Below are 22,140 nucleotides of genomic sequence, written 5' to 3'. Positions count from 1 at the left end.
CGGCAGACAAAACAAAAGGACAACTGCTAACGATAATAGGGCTCCTGGGAATGACAATCAAGCCAAAACCACAAGGCTCGCTGAGTAGGCCTGTGTAAGAGGAAAAGTGCAGGCCGTAGGGATGTGGGCAACTATGGCAACTTTAACACCTGTGGACGTCAGGTCCCAAAAGTCCTAGAAGTTGGAGTCCACAGGTCGTAAAGTTGCCAGAGTTGCCCATCCTTGTTGCAGAATATAAAAATTACACAATAAAAGATATAGTTGTAGAGGATATCATACAAAGAATGACTTAGAGGGTTAGTATAATAATAAGAGACTGCTTATAAGAAATTAAGAGTATAACAAGTTTGAGTTACAATATACTCATTTAATGCAAAAATTAATGACTATTAATGACAATAGACTATTAAGAGATAAGGGGGTTATCTAACATAGGCTTTCCAATAGCAATGAATTAGGAAGATATATGTAGATCAATATATTTGAGTGAAAAACTTTGTGGAACCGTCTTCAGCCACTGGATGCAGGATTTGTCCTGTCTTGAGTTTCTTACCATCAAAACCCATCTCAAACCTGCAGAGTATTCTTTGTCCAATCTCAGCCCAAGAGCCAGGAACAACTAGGAATGATCATTGGTGCAAAAGCATATAGTATGAACTAAGAAGAGATGGTCCTCTTTTTTTCTTTTGGAATCCAGAACTGGTAAAACCAGACATTCGACATTAGCATTTCTCAACCTTGGCAACTTTAAGATGGGTGGACTTCAACTCCCAAAATATTCCAGCCAGCCATGATGTGGAATTCTGGGAGCTGAAATCTGCCCATCTTAAAAGTTGGCAAAGCTGACAAATATTGCTCTACATACTACATATTTCCAAAGAAAAACACCATACTAAACATTTTTTCCGAAAACAACACAAAAGAGAAGCAATTATTGTATTTTGACTCTCAAAGGCCTCATGAAAGCTAACACAGATAAAATAATGCAGACATTATAAACTTAGGCAATTCCTGCAGAACTTAAATTCTGGAGGGACCATGTCAACTGACAGGAATCTTAGTTTTTTAAAAAAAACCTCATGTTGATTTGTGTATTTATCTGCATGTATTATTAAGTGGGAAAGGGAATATTTGGATGGAGTCATCTACATTAACTTTGGTCCTCCGCACGGGCTGAGAATACAATATCCATGAGATAAAAAGGCAACATACATCTATTTATCTGTGAAGTTCTTGATATTCCCCAAGCTTGATGATATCTGCATATGATTTGTTATAATTTGACTAAATAATATCATCAATGCTCCTTTTTTATATAGTTTGCCTTGCCGGCTGTGGCTGGGGGTGTGGTTTTCTCCTTGCTACTTCCTTGATTAGGGTGATATTTTCTGCTTGATTGTTTCTCTGGTGTTAATCTCCGCTTATCTAGTTCTTGGCTGTTGAAGGAGATGTGTTAATTGAAGAACTGCCAAGGAGAAAACCACTGCTCACCAGTGCTAGCAGGGCAAGCTGCTGTATCAAAACAGAAAGCAAACCCCAGGCTTAATCTCACTGATGATGTTATCTAGTTGGGTAAGGAAACATCTGCAAGCAAACAACCAAGCTCAGAGAGCACCAAGGACTCCACAGTTCAAACCCTGAGCAATATATATATATATATATATATATATATATATATATATATTGGTATATTCTTTCTATTGGATATATCTATATTGATGTGATTTGATTAAGACTTTGTGATTCAGCTGCATTTCTACAACTTTCCAAATCCATAGGAGTGACACACACACTTTTCAGCATTACTTGTAGCTAATGTGTTTCTTGGGATGGGGTTCTTGCCCACATCTTTGATCGTTATTACACATTCTGAAAATACTAGGAGTTTGACAAACTGCTAAAGGCAACTTCTCAGCATTGCAAAACCAGGCTGAAAAATCAGTTGAAGTTCCTATATCATAGAGACCTACAAGCTTCATTCCTGCAAATGACCTTTATTCAGTTTTATTTCATATTGGACCCTTGATTTTAACAAATCTCATCTTGTATAGAAAACATTTTACAAGCTCAATATATCAAACTAAGTGTTATTCTAATTCGTAATTACTTGACCTTGTTTCTTAATAATAATAAAAAAAATAACAAAAAGTATTTTGGCCCCATATTACATTTGCTTCACATTCTAGCGAAATAAGAACTATTTTGTTGTTTTCATAAATCCAGAGGGTTAGAAATGCACATTTTACTGAGACTGCACAAAAATCTTGCCTTTCCCTAAGACTGTCATTGTGTTCTGATCAACTCTGGCAAATCCTGCCCTGATTCAATCAAAGAGACTCCAATAGCATCAATCTATGTTACAAAATAACAAAAGACCAACTCTACAAACATCCTAACTACCACAAGTCATTGCAAACATCAGCTATGTGACATTGCAACAAACTTTAGGACATCCTATTTGTCATTTCGGTTTTTGAAGCAGTAGAGGCACTGGGGTTTATTAATAAACATTTTTGCAGCTAGATTTTCTCTACATCTGCAAGTATAATTACAGATCTGTGTCACAGAGAGAAAAAATACAATGCTTTCGTTAATTTTACAAAAAAAAAGAGGGTGATGAGCTGCAAGAGTCAAAATTCAATCAAGGGTTTCCAGAAACTTCATTTAATTTCTCTCTCTTTCTCTCATTGTGGCACAGTTGTATTTACTATTATTATCATCATCATCATCATCATCATCATCATCATCATCATCATCCATAATGATAATACTATTTGGTGTGGCTTCTTGTTAAATCTATATGGCAGAATATTGTAGAGAGCAGCCAGTAATTTTGGGGAAAACAACAAAACCTTTGCTTCTTTTTTTCTTCAAGCGCATTGGTTTTTGCTATTGTAAGGGAGAAAAGCTGTAGGATTTTCTCTTTGCAGAATTTTTAAGGCTTGAGGCTGGGAGGAAGAAAGGGGGGAAGGATTCACACCCCTTGTTTTGCTAGTGCTTCTGCCTCCTGGAAAGACAATGAGAGAAATGTTAGCCAAGTTTATTTTTAATAAATAAAACAAAACAATTTGGTCACCTGTACAGGTGGTCCTCAACTTACTACCATAATTGAACCCAAAATTTCGATTGTTGAATGAGATGCTTGTCAAGTGTGTTAAGGAAGAAAATTTACATCTGTTTCAGTAATATCACTAAAGCTTTTAAGAGGAAAAGAAAGATAATCAAAAGCTGGGGTGGTTAATATAATATTATATATTGGAACACTAAACTATTTCTATTAAAAATTCTTAGTATTCATCCTAAGACCAGACTAAAGGGGCAGTCACAGAACAAAGATGTAAAAAAATAGATGAAGATAAAATAAACAAGGAAGCTCATCAGCCTTAAATATAAAATGTGAATTCTCTTTTACCCATGCTCAGCATACTCTAGTATCTTTTTGAAAATTTTAACTGCTGCCAGAGATAAATCTAGCACTGTTTCATGTAATAAAGAGTTCCTTATTGGAGAGGAGAAAATCCAGGAAAAAAAAGCTCTCATGGTGAGAGAAAATAAACTTTAAATGCAACACTTGCAATTTAGACCAGGAATCTCCAAACTTGGTCACTTTAAGACTTATGAACTTCAACTCCCAGCATGCTGGCTGGGGAATTCTGGGAGTTGAAGTCCACAAGTCTCAAAGTGGCTGAGTTTGGAGACTCCCAGTTTACACTTTCAAAGCACAGGAAACAGAGTTCAAGCAACCTACCTTTGAACCAGGTGGGGGAGTCAAGCCTAAAAAAGCATAGACGGCATTATTCTCTCTAGCTTCAAAGAAAGCCTCATAATCCTATGGGATGGGAGAGGGAAGAAAAGAAACATCAGTATATAGCCTTTAGGAACCAGTTTGTAGTATTTGATCTTTGAGAAAAAGGAACTCACAAAGACCCATCATGCCTATTTATAAATCTATATCTACGGGTATATATAAAAGGCAAATACCACTCGCTCATCACAAGACCTCCAGAACTATAAAGCCTACAAATTTGAAATTTGGCACGTATGTTCCTCTTGGCTTCTAGGTGCTCGCTAAGAAAGGATTTTTTCAAAATGACCAGCAGATCATTAGTATTTCTTATATTATTATTAAAACGCTCTGATGCTAAGGAGTTCTACTCCCCCTCCTCACTTGAAAAGAACTCTGTTCCAACTGCCAGTTGCCTCACATTCCGCTATCTCAGTTCAAACTGGCAGATGTTCAACTCCTTCACTCAGGAGTGGTCTGGGGCTCATTACAGTAGTAAACATTGGTACTTCACCAAAATGTCTATGCCTTCCACCTATGGAACTGCTTCCATAGATCTCAAGGCAGCGGGAGCAATATTCCCTTATGTGTTTTAATTACCGACCACCACTCAGCCAATGTATTGAACTGGATTTCTCCTGCATTGTTCAATCACATAGTTTCATTGTGAAGCACGGATGTCCAGCTAGTATTAATATATTTCCCATTTTTCCGTGATACTGAAGGGAGCAGAGGAACCTATCCAACACTTTACTAACCTCTGAGCAGAAGCTGGCTAGATGATTATTTTCAAGAGACATCCTAGAATTTCATCTTAATACGCAATACTTTTTTTAATGAAATCTATTCTGTCCATTACAGTTGACTTCATAAGCCCATCCTTTATTCTTAGGCTATTCCATTAGTAAGAAACAAAGTAGTCGTGATAGGGAATTCATCCCTGGAGAATTGGACTTGGCTGGTTCAGTTACATATTGTTGGCTTTAAAAATCAACACGTACTCCAGCTGGTTTGGCAAGAAATCTGATGGTTGGATTATACCTGGGCCAATAAATATGCTGAGTAGCTTGAATTAGTCTCCGAGAAGTATTTCTGAGTTGGGAAATACAGCCAAATTCAACTATATGGGACCGCTATTCCCTAGAGGGCAGACTCTTTATATTACCAAATATTCACGTTTTAAACTATTTTTAATTAGAAAAGAATAGAATAACAGAGTTGGAAGGGACCTTGGAAGTCTTCTAGTCCAACCCCCTGTTTAGGCAGGATAACCTACACTACTTCAAACAAATGGTTATACAATCTCTTCTTCAAAACTTCCAGTGTTGGAGCATTTACAACTTCTGGAGGCAAGCGGTTCCACTGATTAATTGTTCTGTCAGGAAATTTCTCCTTAGATCTAAGTTGCTTCTCTCCTTGATTAGTTTCCACCCATTGCTTCTTAGTGCTTTGGAGAATAGTTTGACTCCCTCTTCTTTGTGGCAACCCCTGAGATATTGGAACATTGCTATCGTGTCTCCCCTAGTCCTTCTTTTCATCAGACTAGACATACCCAGTTTCAGCAACCATTGTTCCTATGTTTTACCCTCAGTCCCCTAATCATCCTTATGGCTCTTCCCTGCACTCTTTCTAGAGTCTCAAAATTCTTGAATGGAGAATTTTGTTTTGTAGATTCTCATCCAAGTCCTGGTTGTCCCAAAGCTGCTTTTTCAAGAGGCAACTGGACTTTCTGGTTTTTCTTCGAAGACGTTTTGCTTCTCATCCAAGAAGCTTCTTCAACTCTTCAGAAGCTGAAGTCCAGTTCGCTCTTGAAAAAGCACCTTTTTCCAGAGGTGAAAATGAGAATGCCTGTAGGCCTCATTCATCCAGAAATAGCCAACATCCAGAAAGGTCTTCGGTTCCGAACAAAGCATTTGTGACTCTATTTCTACTATTTAAAAAATATCTTGAAAATTCTGGAATTGAAGCCGGCACATCTTCAAATTGCCAAAGTTGAGAAATGCTGGCTTAGTTTATAGCCCAGGGATTTCTAAGCGTAACTTGGAAGAAAAGTCTGTTTAGCCTTTTCAGTTCAAATGAAGTAGACCCAGCATTTCTCCTCTGTTGTGACTTTCCACCTCATTCCACCCCAAAAGTTACTTGCAAATGATGTGCCCATTTGAGGCAGGGATTCTAGATTTGAAGCTTATAGAGTAAAGCTTCCTAGTGTTCTGACCTAGGCTTCCACAGCAGCATGAAGCTGAGTCCTCCTCCCGATAAACCCCTTTTATTTAATTTACAGTGAATTCCTCTCCAGAAAAGTCTTTCCTCTCCCACTATGTTTTAAGATATTTCAAAATTACTGACGTTTATCAGGCTTGGAGAGTGGCCACACCAATATCTTTCAGACACCACAATACTTGGCAAGAATGCAGGAATGAACTAATTGTCTCCTGCAAACTCCCCTCCCCTTTCGCTCCTCTTTCATTTCCTCTGGGAGGGGCCATTCACTGTCCACCTGTGGCCTTACTCCCAAGTCAACCCCTGTTCTTTAGCTGTTCCCTTCATCTGGCAGCTCTGTGCATGCGCACACTGGGAACAGGCTCCAGCTGTTCGTCTGCCTCACTGATGTCTGACTCCGAAGGCAGTTGATCACTGTCAGATGGCTCTGGCCCCCTCTATGCCTCCAACACAGAGCCCTCATCCGAGCCTTCCCCAGACTCCAGGACTGGCCCAAGTTCCTCCCCAACCTCCTCGCTGTCCGAATCTGCTGGCCAATGGCGGGCCACAATACCTAGCAGATTTTTAACACAAATGGAAAAAAACCAGAGGCTGTTGCTCACCCCAAGGTACTGGTTGTCATTAAAGATACGTGGAGGCAATGGATTCCCAGTGGCTGGCCGACTGTCTTCTGGGACGTTCTCCCTCATCCATTTGCGATTCTCTTCATTGGCCGCAATGTCTTTCTCTTCAAACTCAATCTTATTGACTTCCAAGAAGCTGACCACATCTTGCTGCTGTTTTTTGATCTAGGACAAAGATATATGAATCAATGACTTCTTAGTTCCTTCTCTGTGTGAAAGTGAAGAAGAACAATCCATCTCGTGTATGCTACGGTGAAAACAGTGTCCTTCAACATGTACAGAGGCAGACTCATACTGATGAGAGAAAATTAGCATTAGCACTCAGACTTATACAGCTTCACAGTGCTTTCCAGCCCTCTCTAAGTGGTTTACAGAGTCAGAATAGTGCCTCCAAACAATCTGGGGCCTCATTTTATCCACCATGGAAGGATGGAAGGATGAGTCCACCTTGAGCTGATTGGGATCGAACTGTTGGCAGTGGGCATAGTTATCCTGCAATACTGCATTCTAACCACTGAGAAGAATGGAAGGAAGGAGGGAGGGAGGGAGGATGGGAGATAGCAATAGCACTTAGACATATACTGCTTCACAGTGCTTTATACCCCTCTCTTAGCTGTTTACAGAGCTAGCACTTTGCCCCCAAACAATCTGAGCCCTCATTTTACCCACCTCGGAAGGATGGAAGGCTGAGTCAACCTTGAGGCTGGTGAGATTTGAACTGCCAGATTGCAGGCAACTGGCAGTCAGCAGAAGTAGCCTGCAGTACTGCACTCTATCCACTGCGCCACCACAGTTCTTGTTGATGTGCTATTGATGTGGCCGAATACTGGGTGCATGTCATTTAGTTTTAATCCTATTTACCCTATGTACGTTTAACACGTTTCTATAATTCTGACAAGAATAAAAAAAAGGAAGTTCCTTCTGGCTCCCTCTGGTGTCCAACCTTCAAAATCTCATCTTATTTTTTTAAAACAGAATTCAAAACAAAAACATTTTCCCATGAGAAGGATTCTTATATGAATTCCAAAATCTTATTTAAAATACACCTGGATCCTTTATCTGTTTGTAACTTTCCAAAATCAAACTAATAACCCTTTTGCTGTCAAAAGAAAAAAATCCTTAAATTCCTTAAACCTGTATTTAAAAATTATTTTGCTAAGAATTGAAAGGAACTAAACCCTATATATAGAGCAAGCAACAGAGGAAACCTGGACATACATATGCCCTCCACAATTTCCTCCACAATCACAAGGCAGTATACATAACCATTGTATTTCCATTTTCCAACAACCACAAATTATGAGCTATTAGATTAGATTAAATTAGATTAGATTAACAGAGTTGGAAGGGAGCTTGTAGGTCATCTAGTCCAACCTCCTGCTCAAGCAGGAGACCATTTAAGTATGAGCCAGGAAGGTGCTGTAGCTTCCAAAAAAGCCAACACATCAAGAGAGGGATAGATTCTAGATCTCAGGAAGAGATAGTAAAATTCTATGCTGTACTAGTGAGACCGGATTTACAGATTACAGATTAACAGAGTTGGAAGGGACCTTGTAGGACATGTAGTCCAACCCCCTGCCCAAGCAGGAGACCCTACACCATTTCTGACAAATGGCAGTCCAGTCTTTTTTTGAAAGCCTCCAGTGATGAAGCTTCCACAACCTTCAAAGGCAACTTCTGTTCCATAGGTTGATTTTTCTCACTGTCAGAAAGTTCCTCCATATTTCCAGGTTGAATCTCTCCTTGATCAGCTTCCATCCATTATTCCTTGTCTGGCCTTCGACTGCTTTGGAAAGTAGCTTGACCCCCTTCCTCTTTAATTCTAGGGTGAACCAGAAAGTGAAATTCTCCAGTCCTGGTCCAACACCTTGCCCATTCTATCACATGGTTTATCTCATAAGGAGGGAATCACAAATATATTTGCTTTGGTGTTCTACTATTTTCAGAGTTTATGCAACCATGCCAATAGAATGTTTAAGCTTGTACACATTGGTTCATCTGAACGGAACCATTTATTACAATTACCTTAACTTGCCTAAGTAATTACTCAATTTTGGGACAAGAAGACTTAACTGGTGCTTTTGCACCAACAATTTCCTTGGAGTAAAAATGTTCAATTATAGTCTCCAACCTTTCCTTCCATTGCTTCATAGACATGAATGATTATAAGGAAACTGGTTGTTAACAAGAAACTGTGAACTTCAGGACACACACCTGATCAGCCTTTTGTCTTGGAAACCAGAATAAAGAGTGGCTGACTAGAAGCTAATGAGAAAATCAAAACTGAAGAGGTGACATTATTTCTAATTTGAGCCAGATGCAGGACTTTTCTCAAGCAGCTTGTCCATATATGGGCAAGCAAAAACACTCTAGTCCTCCAGCCAAACAGATGTGAGAGCAGCAGACAAGCAAACTAACTCCAAATATGGTTGCTGAGCTGTCTGGTATGTAGGAAGACAAACTGAAAGAGGAAATGAGGGGAAGAGATGCAAGCCAATTCTTTGGCTTTGCAATGGACAGATGCCATGGGCCGACCTTGGGTCCATGGGTATTTGAGGAACATTAGGGTCAAAAAAGAAAGACGTACAGAAGGATGAGAATGTGGACCGACATCACTTCAACCCCTAGGAGCACACACAATCTTATGGTGTAAATTTAAAAGATCTTGTAGAATACTTGGGTGCATATCTATGTCTTATCACTTTGAGTCATTGTTGACTCTTCACAATTGCCTGGACAAGTCCCTGCAGTTTTCTTAGCAAGATTTCACAAGTGGCTAGCCATTGGCTCTTTCCTAAAGTTGAAAGACAGGAACTGCCCCAAGGTCACTGGCCTTAGGCTTTGTGCCGAAGGCAGGACTAAAACTCAATCTCCCCCTTTTAACCTGATACCTTAACCACTAAGCCCAACAAGCTCTCTAGAATAGGAAAAGGAATAGGAATATGAATAGAAGAGAAGAGAAGAGAGGGAAAAAAGGATGGAGGGGAAAGGAATAGGAATAGGAGAGAAGAGAAGAGAAAGATGGGAGGGAAAGGAATAGGAATAAGAATGGGAATAGAGAAGAGAAGGGAAGGGAAGGGAAGTAAGGATGGGACAGAAAGCAATAGGAATAGAATAGAATTGGCAAAGTTTGATTGGACACACAAGGAATTTGTCTTTGGCGCATAAGCTCTCAATGTACATAAATGATATAAGTGATACAGTGATGATCACAGTCATCATAATACATTCATCATGAATCGCAAGTGGAATTGACAGGTTATTCTACTACAGTAGTGAGCTTCCACCTGACTGGCCTGCGTATGGTGCAACTGCTGAATTAGCCATTAGCCAATCAACCAATGCCAATATAAGAATATCTGGTGCATCAGATTTTGGTTTAATAATATTATTTTGACACCATCGATACAATTGCAAAAGCCGAAACTGAGCAGATTTTTTTTAAAAAAATTACAAAATAACCTTTGCAATCATGTTGGTTATAGTAAGGCTCACAACTGCAAGGCAATAGGTAACAAACCAAATCATTTTCTCCTGGGGATTCACAAATTGCTTCTTTATATACCATAGAGGCCCAAATGTAGATGGTCATGAAGACAGAACATAGAATAATATGGCAGGAAGGGACCTCGGATGTCTTCTAGTCCAAACCCCCATCTGCTCAAACAGGAGACTCCATACCATACTGGACAAATGGTTATCCAATCTCTTCTAGAAAACCTCCATTGAAGGAGCACTCAGAACCTTTGGAGATAAGCCATTCCAAAAATTTATTGTTCTCATTGTCAAGAAATTTCTTAGTTCTAGGTTGAATCTATCTTTAATGATTTTCCATCCATTACTTCTTATCCACAGCTGCTTTGGAGAATAGGTTGGACAGTTCTTTTCTATGACAGCACCTAAGATACTGGTAGATTACTGTCATATTGCCACTAGTCCTTCTCTTCGTCAGACTAGACATATCAAGCTCCCTCAATCATTCATTATGTAGTTCAGCCCCAGCCCCCTAAACATTGTTGCTCTTCTTTGCACTCTTTTTAGAGTCTCACAATCTTTCTTGTATTATGGTGACCAGACTTGGATGCAGTATTCCAAGTGTATAGTATTCCACGCCATAAAAAAATGTTGAGACTCTAGAAAGAGTGCATAGAAGAGCAACCAAGAGGATTGGGGGACTGGAGGCTAAAACATAAGATGAACGGTTGCAGGAACTGGGCATGGCTAATCTAGAGAAGAGAAGGAACAGGGGAGACATGATAGCAGTCTTCAAATATTTGAGGGGCTGCCACAGAGGGGAGGGGGTCAGGCTATTTTCCAAAGCACCCGAAGACCAGACAAGGAATAATGGATGGAAGTTGATGAAGGAGAGATTCAACCTGGAAATAAGGAGGAATTTTCTGACAGTGAGAACAATCAACCGATGGAACAGAAGTTGCCTTCGGAGGTTGTGGGAGCTTCATCATTGGAAGCTTTCAAGAAGAAACTGGACTGCCATCTGTCAGAAATGATGTAGGGTCTCCTGCTTGGGCAGGGGGTTGGACTACATGTCCTACAAGGTCCCTTCCAACTCTGTTAATCTGTAATCTGTAAATGTGGTCTCACTAGTACAGCATAGAATTTTACTATCTCTTCCTGAGATCTAGAATCTATCCCTCTCTTGATGCAGCCTAGGATTGCATTGGCCTTTTTGGCAGCTACAGGACCCTCCTGGCTCATACTTAAATGGTGGTGTACTAGCACACCCAGATCACAGTTCACATAGATCACCTAGAATCACAGTTAAGTAGCCTAAATGGACTTTAGAAGAGAAAAAACCGAGAATAACAAAAACTTTCAAATGGGCTTCATTTATTTTGATAGCATGTCTACGGAGATTCTCAGTCCTCCGGGTCATGGTTGTCCCAAAGGTGGTTTTTTTCAAGAGGCAACTGGACTTTCTGGATTTTCTTTGAAGACATTTCGCTTCTCATCCAAGAAGCTTCTTCAGCTCTGACTGATAGTGGGGAATGGAAAGATTTATATTCCTTGCAAATAGCTCCACTATATTTCCCTGAAATGCAATGGATTTATTGCCTTCATTAGCAGCCCAGTAATCTCACCACTGTCTAGAGCAGAGGTGGGGAATTATTGTGGGATATGGTGGCTCAGTGGCTAAGACGCTGAGCTTGTTGATCAGAAAGTTGGCAGTTCGGCGGTTCGAATCCCTAACGTTGCATAATGGAGTGAGCTCCCATTACTAGTCCCAGCTTCTGCCAACCTAGCAGCATGTAAAAAATGCAAGTAGAAAAATAGGAACCACCTTTGGTGGGAAGGTAACAGCATTCCATGCGCCTTCGGCATTTAGTCATGCCGGCCACATGACCATGGAGACGTGTTCGGACAGTGTTGGCTCTTCGGCTTTGAAAAGGAGGCCAGCACTGCCCCCTAGAATCAGGAATGACTAGCAGATATGCATGAGGGTAACCTTTACCGTTACCGTTACCTTTAATCTGACCACTGTCTAGAATAGAGGTGAGGAATTATGGGCCCTTTATGACTTGTGGACTTCAACTCCCAGAATTCCTGAGTGGAAAAAAAATTTGGGAGTTGAAGTCCACAAGTCATAAAAAGGGTCATCGTTCCACACCTCTGCTCAAGTGGGGAGATGCTCCTTCAGTTGGCTTTATGGCTATGATTGAAATAAGGCAGACTTTTCTCTAATATACCCCAGAGGCAATGTTCCAGGGCCAAGGGCATTTCATCTCGCTATCTGCTTCCTGCAGAGGACTTGCCATTTGCGCTTGGCAAAATTCCTTTATGTCACAAATTGTCTTGGAAGTTTATAGCGGAAACAACTCAACGCAGCAGTGAGATTGAGCCAGTCTGGAAGGAAAAGCAACAGGCAAGCAAGAGAAACTTGGAAGAACGATGCACGGTATGCGGGAGGCTTTGGGCTGGTTTGGAGGGGGACATGTCCCCCCCCCCAGGGACCAAGAAAGACCCGTGGAGTTACTTTTGAGAGGCTTCTTTTATTGTTCCTTACCTAGAGAAAATAGGGGTGCAGTGCCTCAGTGGCTAAGAAGCTGAGCTTGTCGATCAGAAATGTCAGCAGTTCGAATCCCTAGTGCCACGTAATGGAGTGAGCTCCTGTTACTTGTCCCAGCTTCTGCCAACCTAGCAGTTCGAAAGCACGTAAAAAAATGCAAGTAGAAAAATAGGAACCATCTTTGGTGGGAAGGTAACAGCGTTCCGTGCTCCTTCAGCGTTTAGTCAAGCCGGCCATATAACCACGGAGAAGTCTTCGGACAGTGCTGGCTCTTCGGCTTTGAAACGGAGATGAGCACAGCCCCCCAGAGTCAGGAACCATCAGCCAGGGTTGTGATTTGCGGGTTCTCCTAACCTGGCAGATTCTTAGCTAGGGGTTCTCCTGAAACTGTGCGAACCCACAGCAGCCCACCGCTAGCAAGGATGCTCCCATTTATTCCAGGTAAAATGCTGGCTTTCTTTCTCTCCAAATGGGGTTGACACACTTGAACATATGCCAACGCTTGTTTTTTTTAAGCCAGGTGATTGCCTCCTTTTTTGAAATGTAGGAATTACACCTAATTCCTGACGGGCTCATTCAAGTTCCTTTGGCTGCGGGCTGCGGCATCCCTCCATTCAAATGGCTTGGACTTCAGAGCTCAGAACAGGCCTTCCTTTCAAATGGGGGAAGGAAAAAAGAGGTGACAACAGGGAACAATGGACTGCTGCCAGGAGAAATTAATTTATCTGCAGGGAACTGAGCCAGCCTGCATGTTTTGCCTTTGTTTGACATTTAAAAGAACACTAGGAATGTGCTTACTGCTCCAGATTGAAAGTGCACCCAGCAAGAGCGCAGCTGAGAACTTGGTGGTTTCAGAGGAGAAGACAAGCAAAGCAGTTAGGATGACATAAAGCCAACCAGTAGGCTGCAAAAATAGCCAAGAAGCTTACACACACACACACACACACACACACACACACACACACAAAAGAGAGATCTAGACAGCATACTAAAAAGCAGAGACTTCACCCTTCCAGCAAAATTGTGTATAATCAAGGCTATGGTTTTCCCAGTTGCAATGGATGGCTATGAAAGTTGGACCATAAGGAAGGCTGAGCACCAAAGAAATGAGGCCTTTGAACTATGGTGCTGGAGAAGACTCCTGCAAGTCCCTTGGACTGCAAGGCCATCCAACCGGTCAGTCCTAGAGGAGATCAACCCTGACTGCTCTTTGGAAGGCCGGATCCTGAAGAGGAAACCCAAATCCTTCGGCAACCTAATGAGAAGGAAGGACTCACTGGAGAAGAGCCTAATGCTGGGAAAGATGGAGGGCAAAAGAAGAAGGGAATGGCAGAGAATGAGGTAGCTGGATGGAGTCACTGAAGCAGTCGGCGTGAGCCTAAATGGACTCCAGAGGATGGTAGAGGACAGGAAGGCCTGGAGGAATGTTGTCCATGGGGTCGCGATGGGTCAGACATGACTTCGCAACTAACAACAACAACCAAAGAGGCGTAAGGTCCTTGGCTACCAACTGTTATACCTGATGGTCATTAAATCACAAGAAGTCTTTGGAATTAAAAGAATCTGCCTTAACCTATCCAAGGCTAGGATATTTCGGCATGAACTTTTCCAAAGTTCTTGACTTCCTGGTGTTGGGTACACATTGCTCACACCTTGCATTAAGCAAAGCACACAAAAATCTAAGGAATCTATATTTCTGTTAACAGTGTACAAAGGTTTACAGGCCAGGAATGCAGGTAGGGTTCAAATCAACGGCACTGGGGCAAAAGCTGACTTGAATTAACATTTAAATCCATTCATATTAAGACTGCTGGAAGTGTACAAATAAAGAGGGGTCTTTTTATCATCAATGGTGGACATGTGGTAAAGCACAAAATTTTAATATTTTTATTTTTTTTGAAAATGAAGATAAAAATGAAACCAGAACTTTTCCTTTTGGGTTTAATGGGAAAGGAACATATTAACATGCTCTGATGCTAAGGAGTTAGACGTTCTACTTCCCCTCCCTACCTGAAAAGAACTCTGTTCCAACTACCAGTTGCCTTATATTAACATACTTGATGCTACCTCCTTCACTAAACCAGGAGTGAGTGTGGCCAGCGCGTTACTCATCCAGCCTGTGGGCTGGGATTTTAGACATTCTACTCCCACTCCCCATCTGAAAAGAACTCTGTTCCAACTGCCTTATATTAACCAAGCCCAATCACATAGTTTCGTAGCGAAACACGGGTATCCAGCTATTTATATATGTTGACAGCAGCAAAATTATTGTATGCACAAAAATGGAAGGATACTTCAATTCCTACCATGGACGAATGGTTTCAGAGGTTGATGGAGTTGGCTGAAATGGCAAAAACTGACCACTTTGATTTATAAAAAGAACATAACTACCTTTGTTTCCATGTGGAAACCACTTCTGAACTTCCTGCTTGATGTGGAGAAGAACGAAGCTTTGATTTTGCGTTTTACTGATTATACTGATAGATCTTTATAGAAAAGACTGGTTCATACTATTACGGTAAAACAAAAAGTTATGATTTGATGTTAATGCCTTATTTTACTGTAAGAGAGAAAATCAGGAGCCAATGCTTCTTTTTCTTTTTTCTTTTCCTTATCTTTCCTCACTTCTCTTTCCCCCTTTCCCTCCCTGCTGCTTTCCTATTAACTTTGTATTTTGTAGTTTACAATATTTATAACTCAATGAAAATGGAGACAATGTTAATGACAAGACTCCTTACATCGACACTTTTCCCAGTCGAAGATCACACCGTGATGGCAAAAGTGGGTGTAAATCTGGTAGCTATCTCCAAGAATTTAGGGAGCTTAAATCAATGCTAAGGTTGCAGGTTGTAGACATTCGTTTGAAATACAATTAGTCCTCAATTTACATCAGTTCATTTAGTGACAACGGTGCTGAAAAAAGGTAAACCTATGATCGTTTTTCACGCTTAGAACTGTCTCAGCATCCCGGCGGTCATGTGATCAAAATTTGGCCCCTTGGCAACTGGGCTCATACTTATGACGGTTGCTTGGCAACCAACTCATATTTATGACAGCAAAATGATAGTTGTCAATCTTTCTTTAGGTCAGGATGGCGAACGACTAGCACATATGTGCGAGGGGAATATTTACTTTTTTATCCCAAGCAGATGCTGACTCCCCTTAAGACAGTGTTTCTCAACCTTGGCAACTTGAAGATGTCCAGACTTCAACTCCCAGAATTCCCCAGCCAGCATTCGCTGGCTGGGGAATTCTGGGAGTTAAAGTCCGGACATCTTCAAGTTCCAAGGTTGAGAAACACTCCCTTAAGAGCTCGGGGCACTGAAGGAATGCTGGAAAATCACTGGCACAGCGCTGCAAACATCCGCCCTACTGCTCAGCACTGTAGGAGGCCCGATAATACACAAGCTATTTTGGGAAGTGGATAATTATTACTAAGTGCTCATGACTTCTTTTAAGGTTACATTAAGCAAACAAACAAATAAACCCAAGAATCGTATGTAAGGCAATAGCATCCACAGAAGCAGCAGGGATATGCAGTCAAGGACACAATACTGACTGCCATTTGTCAGAAATGGTGAAGGGTCTCCTGCTTGGGCGGGGGATTGGACTAGATGACCTACAAGACCCCTACAAGACCCCTTAGAGCCAAGGTGGCGCAGTGGTTAGGATGCAGTACTGCAGGCCACTTCAGCTGACTGTTATCTGCAGTTCAGCGGTTCAAATCTCACCGGCTCAAGGTTGACTCAGCCTTCCATCCTTCTGAGGTGGGTGAAATGTGGACCCAGACTGTGGGGGCGATATGCTGACTCTGTAAACCGCTTAGAGAGGGCTGAAAACCCTATGAAGCGGTATATAAGTCTAAGTGCTATTGCTATTGCTATTCAAACTCTGTTAAGCCGCAGTGGCGCAGTGGTTAAGAGTGCAGTACCGCAGGCTACTTCTGCTAACTGCCAGCTGACTGCAATTTGGCAGTTCAAATCTCACCGGGCTCAAGGTTGACTCAGCCTTCCATCCTTCCGAGGTCAGGAAAATGAGGGCCCAGATTGTTGGGGGCAAATATGCTGACTCTGTAAACTGCTTAGAGAGGGCTGTAAAGCACTGTGAAGTGGTATATTAGTCTAAGGGCTATTGCTAATCTGTTAAATTGAGACAAGACTATGCCTTCTTGGGTCAAAGGGAAAAAACGGGGGAAATGCATACATCCAGTCCCTAAGGGGGAAGAACCAAAACCTGCAGAGATGAATATCTCGTGTGTGTGTGTGTGTGTTTGTTTGTGTGTGTGTGTCTTCCAAAACAACATCTTTTTTCATATTGCACACATAATTTATTCAAATGCTGTATCCAGATTCAGAAAAGCCAGTCAGGATATTTCTGTTTTGATACTGTTGATACTGTTCAGTATTAATTTGGCCTATGAAGCAGCCTGGAGGAGTTCTGTCAAACCTGTGCATCCATCAACAGAACCATCCCAACAACATGTGAGGCTTCCTTTAGAAGGCAGGAATTATAAAACACAATGCACGGAGAAATAAAACGTCTCTTTAATTTCTCCAGTAATCCTTATGCGAGCAATTATTTATCAACAAAAATCTATACGCTCCAGGCATTTCCACTAATGCACTCTGGGTGCTCTGCTTTTTTTTTTAAATTCAGAGACTGCCTCATTTAATGACTGAGTTACCAGTTTCAAGTTTGGTCATTAAACAATGTTGTGGCCTGTCGGCCACTGACCCTTCCAGCAGCTGAATCAGAGGAGAAGGAGGAAGTGTAGGAGTCAGGACCAGCAGCCAGGCACCTTGAGAGCTTCAAGGGGGAAGAGAGAGAGAGAGAGAGAGACAGAGAGAGAGACAGAGGCAGAGGCAGAGGCAGAGCCTGGATTGGCCATCAGTTCTCAGATGGTGAGTCAACAGCCCCCAGGTCTGGAGGTGGCTGATGAGGAAGAGGAAGAACAGCTGGATCCAGTGCCTGATACATGGCTGCACAGAAGAGAGAAGAGAGGAGAGCAGTGGAAATCTGTGGGCCGGTCCTTGGGAATAGATACTGCTGCTAGTGAAGCCCTACCCTAGTTCTGGGGATAAAAGGCAGGGGACGGATATGAATGGATGTGGCAGACAACTATTCATCCCCCTGCTAGACAGACATGTTAGCCTGCTGTGAGAGAGAGAGAAACTTTTTGCCGGGGCTGCTGGCAGTTCTAATAAAGGAATCATTGATTTAACTACAGGGGTTTGTCATATATTGGGAAGCTGTGTTAGAACAGGCTATTTCTTTTTGGAGGAACATCTCTTCATGTCACCTGCCACTTTTACTTTGGTCCGGCCCAAATTCACCCATAGTTCTTCTAAGATGCCACTGGGTTGTACTTCATATCTGAATCAGAGTTTACAAATTTTATCGGTTTAACAAAATATAAAATACGAACACGTACGAAGAAAAATAAAGATAATGGGAAAAGGGGGAGGGAGAAAGGTGCAGGGCAGAAGGAAAAAGGAAAAAAAAGACATTGACCTCTGACACTTTTTGGTGCTGTAGAGTTCATGGCAATAAATTACCATATTTTGGGGAGTATAAGATGCACCTTTTTCCTTCAAAAAAAGAGGCTGAAAATCTGGGTGCGTCTTATACACTGAATACAGCATTTTCTTTTGCCTCCTGAAACCCTGCTCCCTTCATCAAAATGGTTGTGCATGCCTTATAAGAGGTTTTCAGATAGCTCCTGGGGGCTGGGGAGGGCAGAAATGAGCAAAAAATGGGGCATTTTTTGCCGCCCTAGCCCCCAGCAGCACTCTATAAGCTTCCTAATGTCCTTTTTTTTGACAAAAAACGTGCCCATTTTTGCAAAAAACGCACCCATTTTTTGCTCATATTTGCCCCACCCCCTGGAGCACTCTACAAGCCTTCTAAGGGCTATTCATGCCACCCTTTTGGGAAAAAAAGGGCCCGTTTTCATGAAAATGAGCCATTTTGGGGAGGTTTGCAAAGTGCAAAAACTTTTTTTATTTGCTTCTTCAAAACCTTGGTGCGTCTTATACTCCAAAAATACGATAAGACCTCAAATTTCAAAGAGCAGAGCCACGGATCATAAATGAAAAGCAAAGGATCTATTGACATTAGGGGAATTCCTATTTCTCTGGTATGCATTAGGGAAACTCCTAACATTTCCCCAGGATGCTCTGAAAATAACCTTTTGATAGCTTGACCAGAGTTTGAAGGGACCTTGTAGGTCATCTAGTCCAACCCCCTGCCCAAGCAGGAGACCCTACACCATCCCTGACAAAGGGCAGTCCAATCTCCTTTGAAAGCCTCCAGCAAGTTGTTCCATTGGTTGATTGTTCTCACTGTCAGAAAATGTATCCTTATTTCCAGATAGAATCTCTCTTTCATTAGTTTCCATTCATTATTTCCTTGTCTGGACTTCAGGTCCCTTGGAGAATAGCTTGACCCCTTCCACTCTGTGGCAGCCCCTCAAATATTGGAACAGGGCTATCCTGTCTCCCCTGGTCCTTCTCTTCACTAGACTAGCCATGCCCAGTTCCGGCAACCGTTCATTGTGTGTTTTAGCCTCCAGTCACTTAATCTTCCTGGTTGCGTCTTCTCTGCACTTTTTCTAGAGTCTCAACAATTTTTTTTATAGTGTGGTGACCAAAATTGGATGCAGTACTCTAGGTGTGGTCTTACTAAGGCTTTACAAAGTGATATTAGTACCTCACTTGCTCTTGATTGTAGTTTACTTTTACTGACTCAAGGACAGGAAAGAAAACAAATGGAGAAAAGATTAGTCCAGCCGTCCCAACCACAAGACTGAAAAATCGCTCTACTTCTGACAACTTGACATGACGGTAAACCAACAGCAGCTGGATTTGCTCGGATGGGGCCTCCCATTTGACATAGTTTCAAGCTGCAAACACCAGGAAGGCTGACAGGCCAACAGTGGTGGACTGAGAAGCCAACTGTACTTAATTCAAATTTAGGCTGTGGGTTTTTTTACAGCTAGTAAAAGAGGGTGAAGCAGTTGAAATTTAAAAAAAAAAACAGAAGGAAAACTAGAAATGTGAAAAATTGGGCAGCATTCAAAAGATGTTGGTAAGGTCTCCAAAATGGCAGTTTTATTGCACCTTAATCAGACACCAGGCTAAGGAAAAAATCCTTTAGCAGCATTGCAACCGGTTTTTGTACAGGGCATATATTTGAAGAAAGCATTGTGAACTTTCTTCAAGTTTACTTACACGATAGGTGTAGGCCACATATTTCCTGGGAAACAAAGCACATTGTTTGTCTCCCACCCTTTTGAGTAGGGCTGAAAATTTAAATCAATACTCCAACTGTTCTCAAATCTGTTCATCTGTGTCTGTGCATATGTGTGTTTGTATGAGTCACTGTAGCGCAAAAATACTAATAATACACCCACTACTATCATGGGATTCTACTGCGCATTTAAAAATCTCTACATGGGTTGTTTTTTTTTTTAAATCTCCATAATCCTGTGATGTAGATTGCTACCATTGGGGAAATAATAAATCAGAGCAAAGAGAAAATGTATTTTTTTTTTCTTTCCAAAGTCATCCAAGAAAAGTCACAGCAGGGTGAGAATCTAAATCTAGGATTATATCCCAAGTTCATTATTGCATGCAGAAACTCCAGCACTGTATATGCTGAAAGAATTTCTAGATTTCTAGGGCCCCTTTTTTGGGATGGCGTGGGTGGGGTGGAGTTATTGGAGGGCTAAAGCTGCCTAGAGTCACTGAAAGAGAGTGGGTGGCCATATAAATTGTCTCAATAAATAAATAACAGTATAACAGCTGCCTTAAAGTTGCAGAGGCGTAAGGATCCTGCAAATAGCCTTTACAATCCACAAACCAGAACAAACGTGTCGTTTTTGGAAATGGGTTTTAAGAAGCAAAAGGGTATTTTAAGGCTCTGCAAGATTTAGCAAGTTCATTCTGCTCCTTAACTCCTACTCACCCTCATCCACAAAACACACACACACATACACACAAGGGGCGGAGGGTGGGGGGAGAGAGAGAGGGTGGACAGGAGGCTAAAAATGTTGAGGTCACCCATTTTGGCAAAGTCACAGCAAGAGTAAACAACAAATATAGTTGCCAAACCAAAGCGGATTGTCCATTTTTGATCTCAGAAAATAAAAAGTTAGGATGCTCTCTAGGTTTACTCTTTTTACATTCCAGATTTAACTCTTCTGGAACTGCTAATCAAATCTGTATTATTTTTGAAGGTGGGTGCTATGTTTAATTCTCTTTCATAAATTTAATTTGGGCATTTATACTCCAGTCTTCAGCTAGAAACAATCTTGAGCAGTTTACAGGGGGAGGAGGAAGAGGAGGAGGTGAGGGAGGAGGAGGAGGAGGAGTTACTCAAATTAGTACAAAGAAGTTGTTGAGGAGTGCTTGTTGCTGTCTTGAGCTTGGTCGTATGCTTGCAGAATGCAGATGTTTCATTACTCAATTAAGTAACATTATCAGCGCTAGGGAGTGTTTATATACAGTAGCTCCGTCCTGCCAGTTTTGGTGGGGCTGTGACTTGATTAGGGTATTGTTTTCTGCTTGTTGGTCTGCCTGTTAATCCCTTGGGTGTCGGTTGCTGGAGAAGATGTGTTTTGGTCTTTTTAAAAAAGTTTATTTTTCATCCTTTGAATGACATGTGAAGTTGGTTTATCTCCTAATTGTCTATTGAGGAATTGGTTCCACCACAAAACCGCGGAGGACAAAATCGCGCTCGACGAAAGCGCACATTTGACGTCATCACAGCGCGACGAAAACATCGCGCTGTGATCGAAAAATGTAAAAAAAAAGCAAAAACCTTATCCTAACCCCCCCAAACCTAACCCTAAACCTAACCCTAAACCTAACCCTTAACCTAACCCTAAATCTAACCCTAAACCTAACCGTTAACGTAACGCTAAACCTAACGCTAACCCTTAACCTAACGCTAAACGTAACCCTAACGCTCTAAACCTAACCCTAACCCTTAACCTAACCCTAACCCTAACCCTAAACCTAACCCTTACCTTTATGTGAATCGGCTTGCTTTAATTTTAATTTTATTTCCATTTTTAATTTTTTTCGTCGCGCTGTGATGACGTCACATGCGCGCTTTCGTCGTGCGCGATTTTGTCCTCCGCGATTTTGACGGGTCACGGAGGAATTATCTAACATTTTTGGATTCACCTTGGTTCTAAGTATCCCAGTTGAAATTGTGATTGTTAGTCTTCTACCTGTCTGGTCCTATGTAGTAACTATGTTGTCTTTGCAATGTATTCTGTAGATAATTCCTGTTTTTGTTTTAATAATTGGACTTGCTGGGTCCTTTGGTGTAATTTTTGGGGAGGCCTTAGTTGGTCTGTGTTTTACAGTGATATAGTGTGGCTCTAATACTCTTATTGGTTGTGGCTGAGTTGTTTTTGATGTACTGCAGTGTTATCCTTTTCATAGCTTGCGTGGATTGTGCTGTATTGGCTTGAGTGTCTA

The 22,140-nt window shown here is 41.5% G+C and overlaps 1 protein-coding gene across 1 annotated transcript in view; it reads right to left on the bottom strand.

The window, feature by feature from the left end:
• Nucleotides 1-1,978: 1,978 nt before the first annotated feature.
• Nucleotides 1,979-22,140, bottom strand: part of SH3BGRL (SH3 domain binding glutamate rich protein like) — a 32,985-nt gene continuing 12,823 nt past the window's right edge. Inside the window, exons 2-4 of the mRNA XM_014055026.2 lie at nt 6,607-6,792; nt 3,749-3,829; nt 1,979-3,007 (exon numbers count right to left, since the gene is read on the bottom strand). Of these exons, the coding sequence (XP_013910501.2) occupies nt 2,975-3,007; nt 3,749-3,829; nt 6,607-6,792 (300 nt within the window). The 3' untranslated portion in view covers nt 1,979-2,974. The remainder of the gene's footprint in view (nt 3,008-3,748; nt 3,830-6,606; nt 6,793-22,140) is intronic.

Source organism: Thamnophis sirtalis, unplaced genomic scaffold (assembly GCF_051295495.1).
Source record: "Thamnophis sirtalis isolate CommonGarterSnake01/CBP01778 unplaced genomic scaffold, rThaSir2_p1.2 scaffold_13, whole genome shotgun sequence".
In the NCBI taxonomy this organism is placed as follows: Eukaryota; Metazoa; Chordata; class Lepidosauria; order Squamata; family Natricidae; genus Thamnophis; species Thamnophis sirtalis.
Note: the sequence above shows the minus strand (reverse complement) of the source record. Positions and strands in the feature narration are given on the sequence as shown.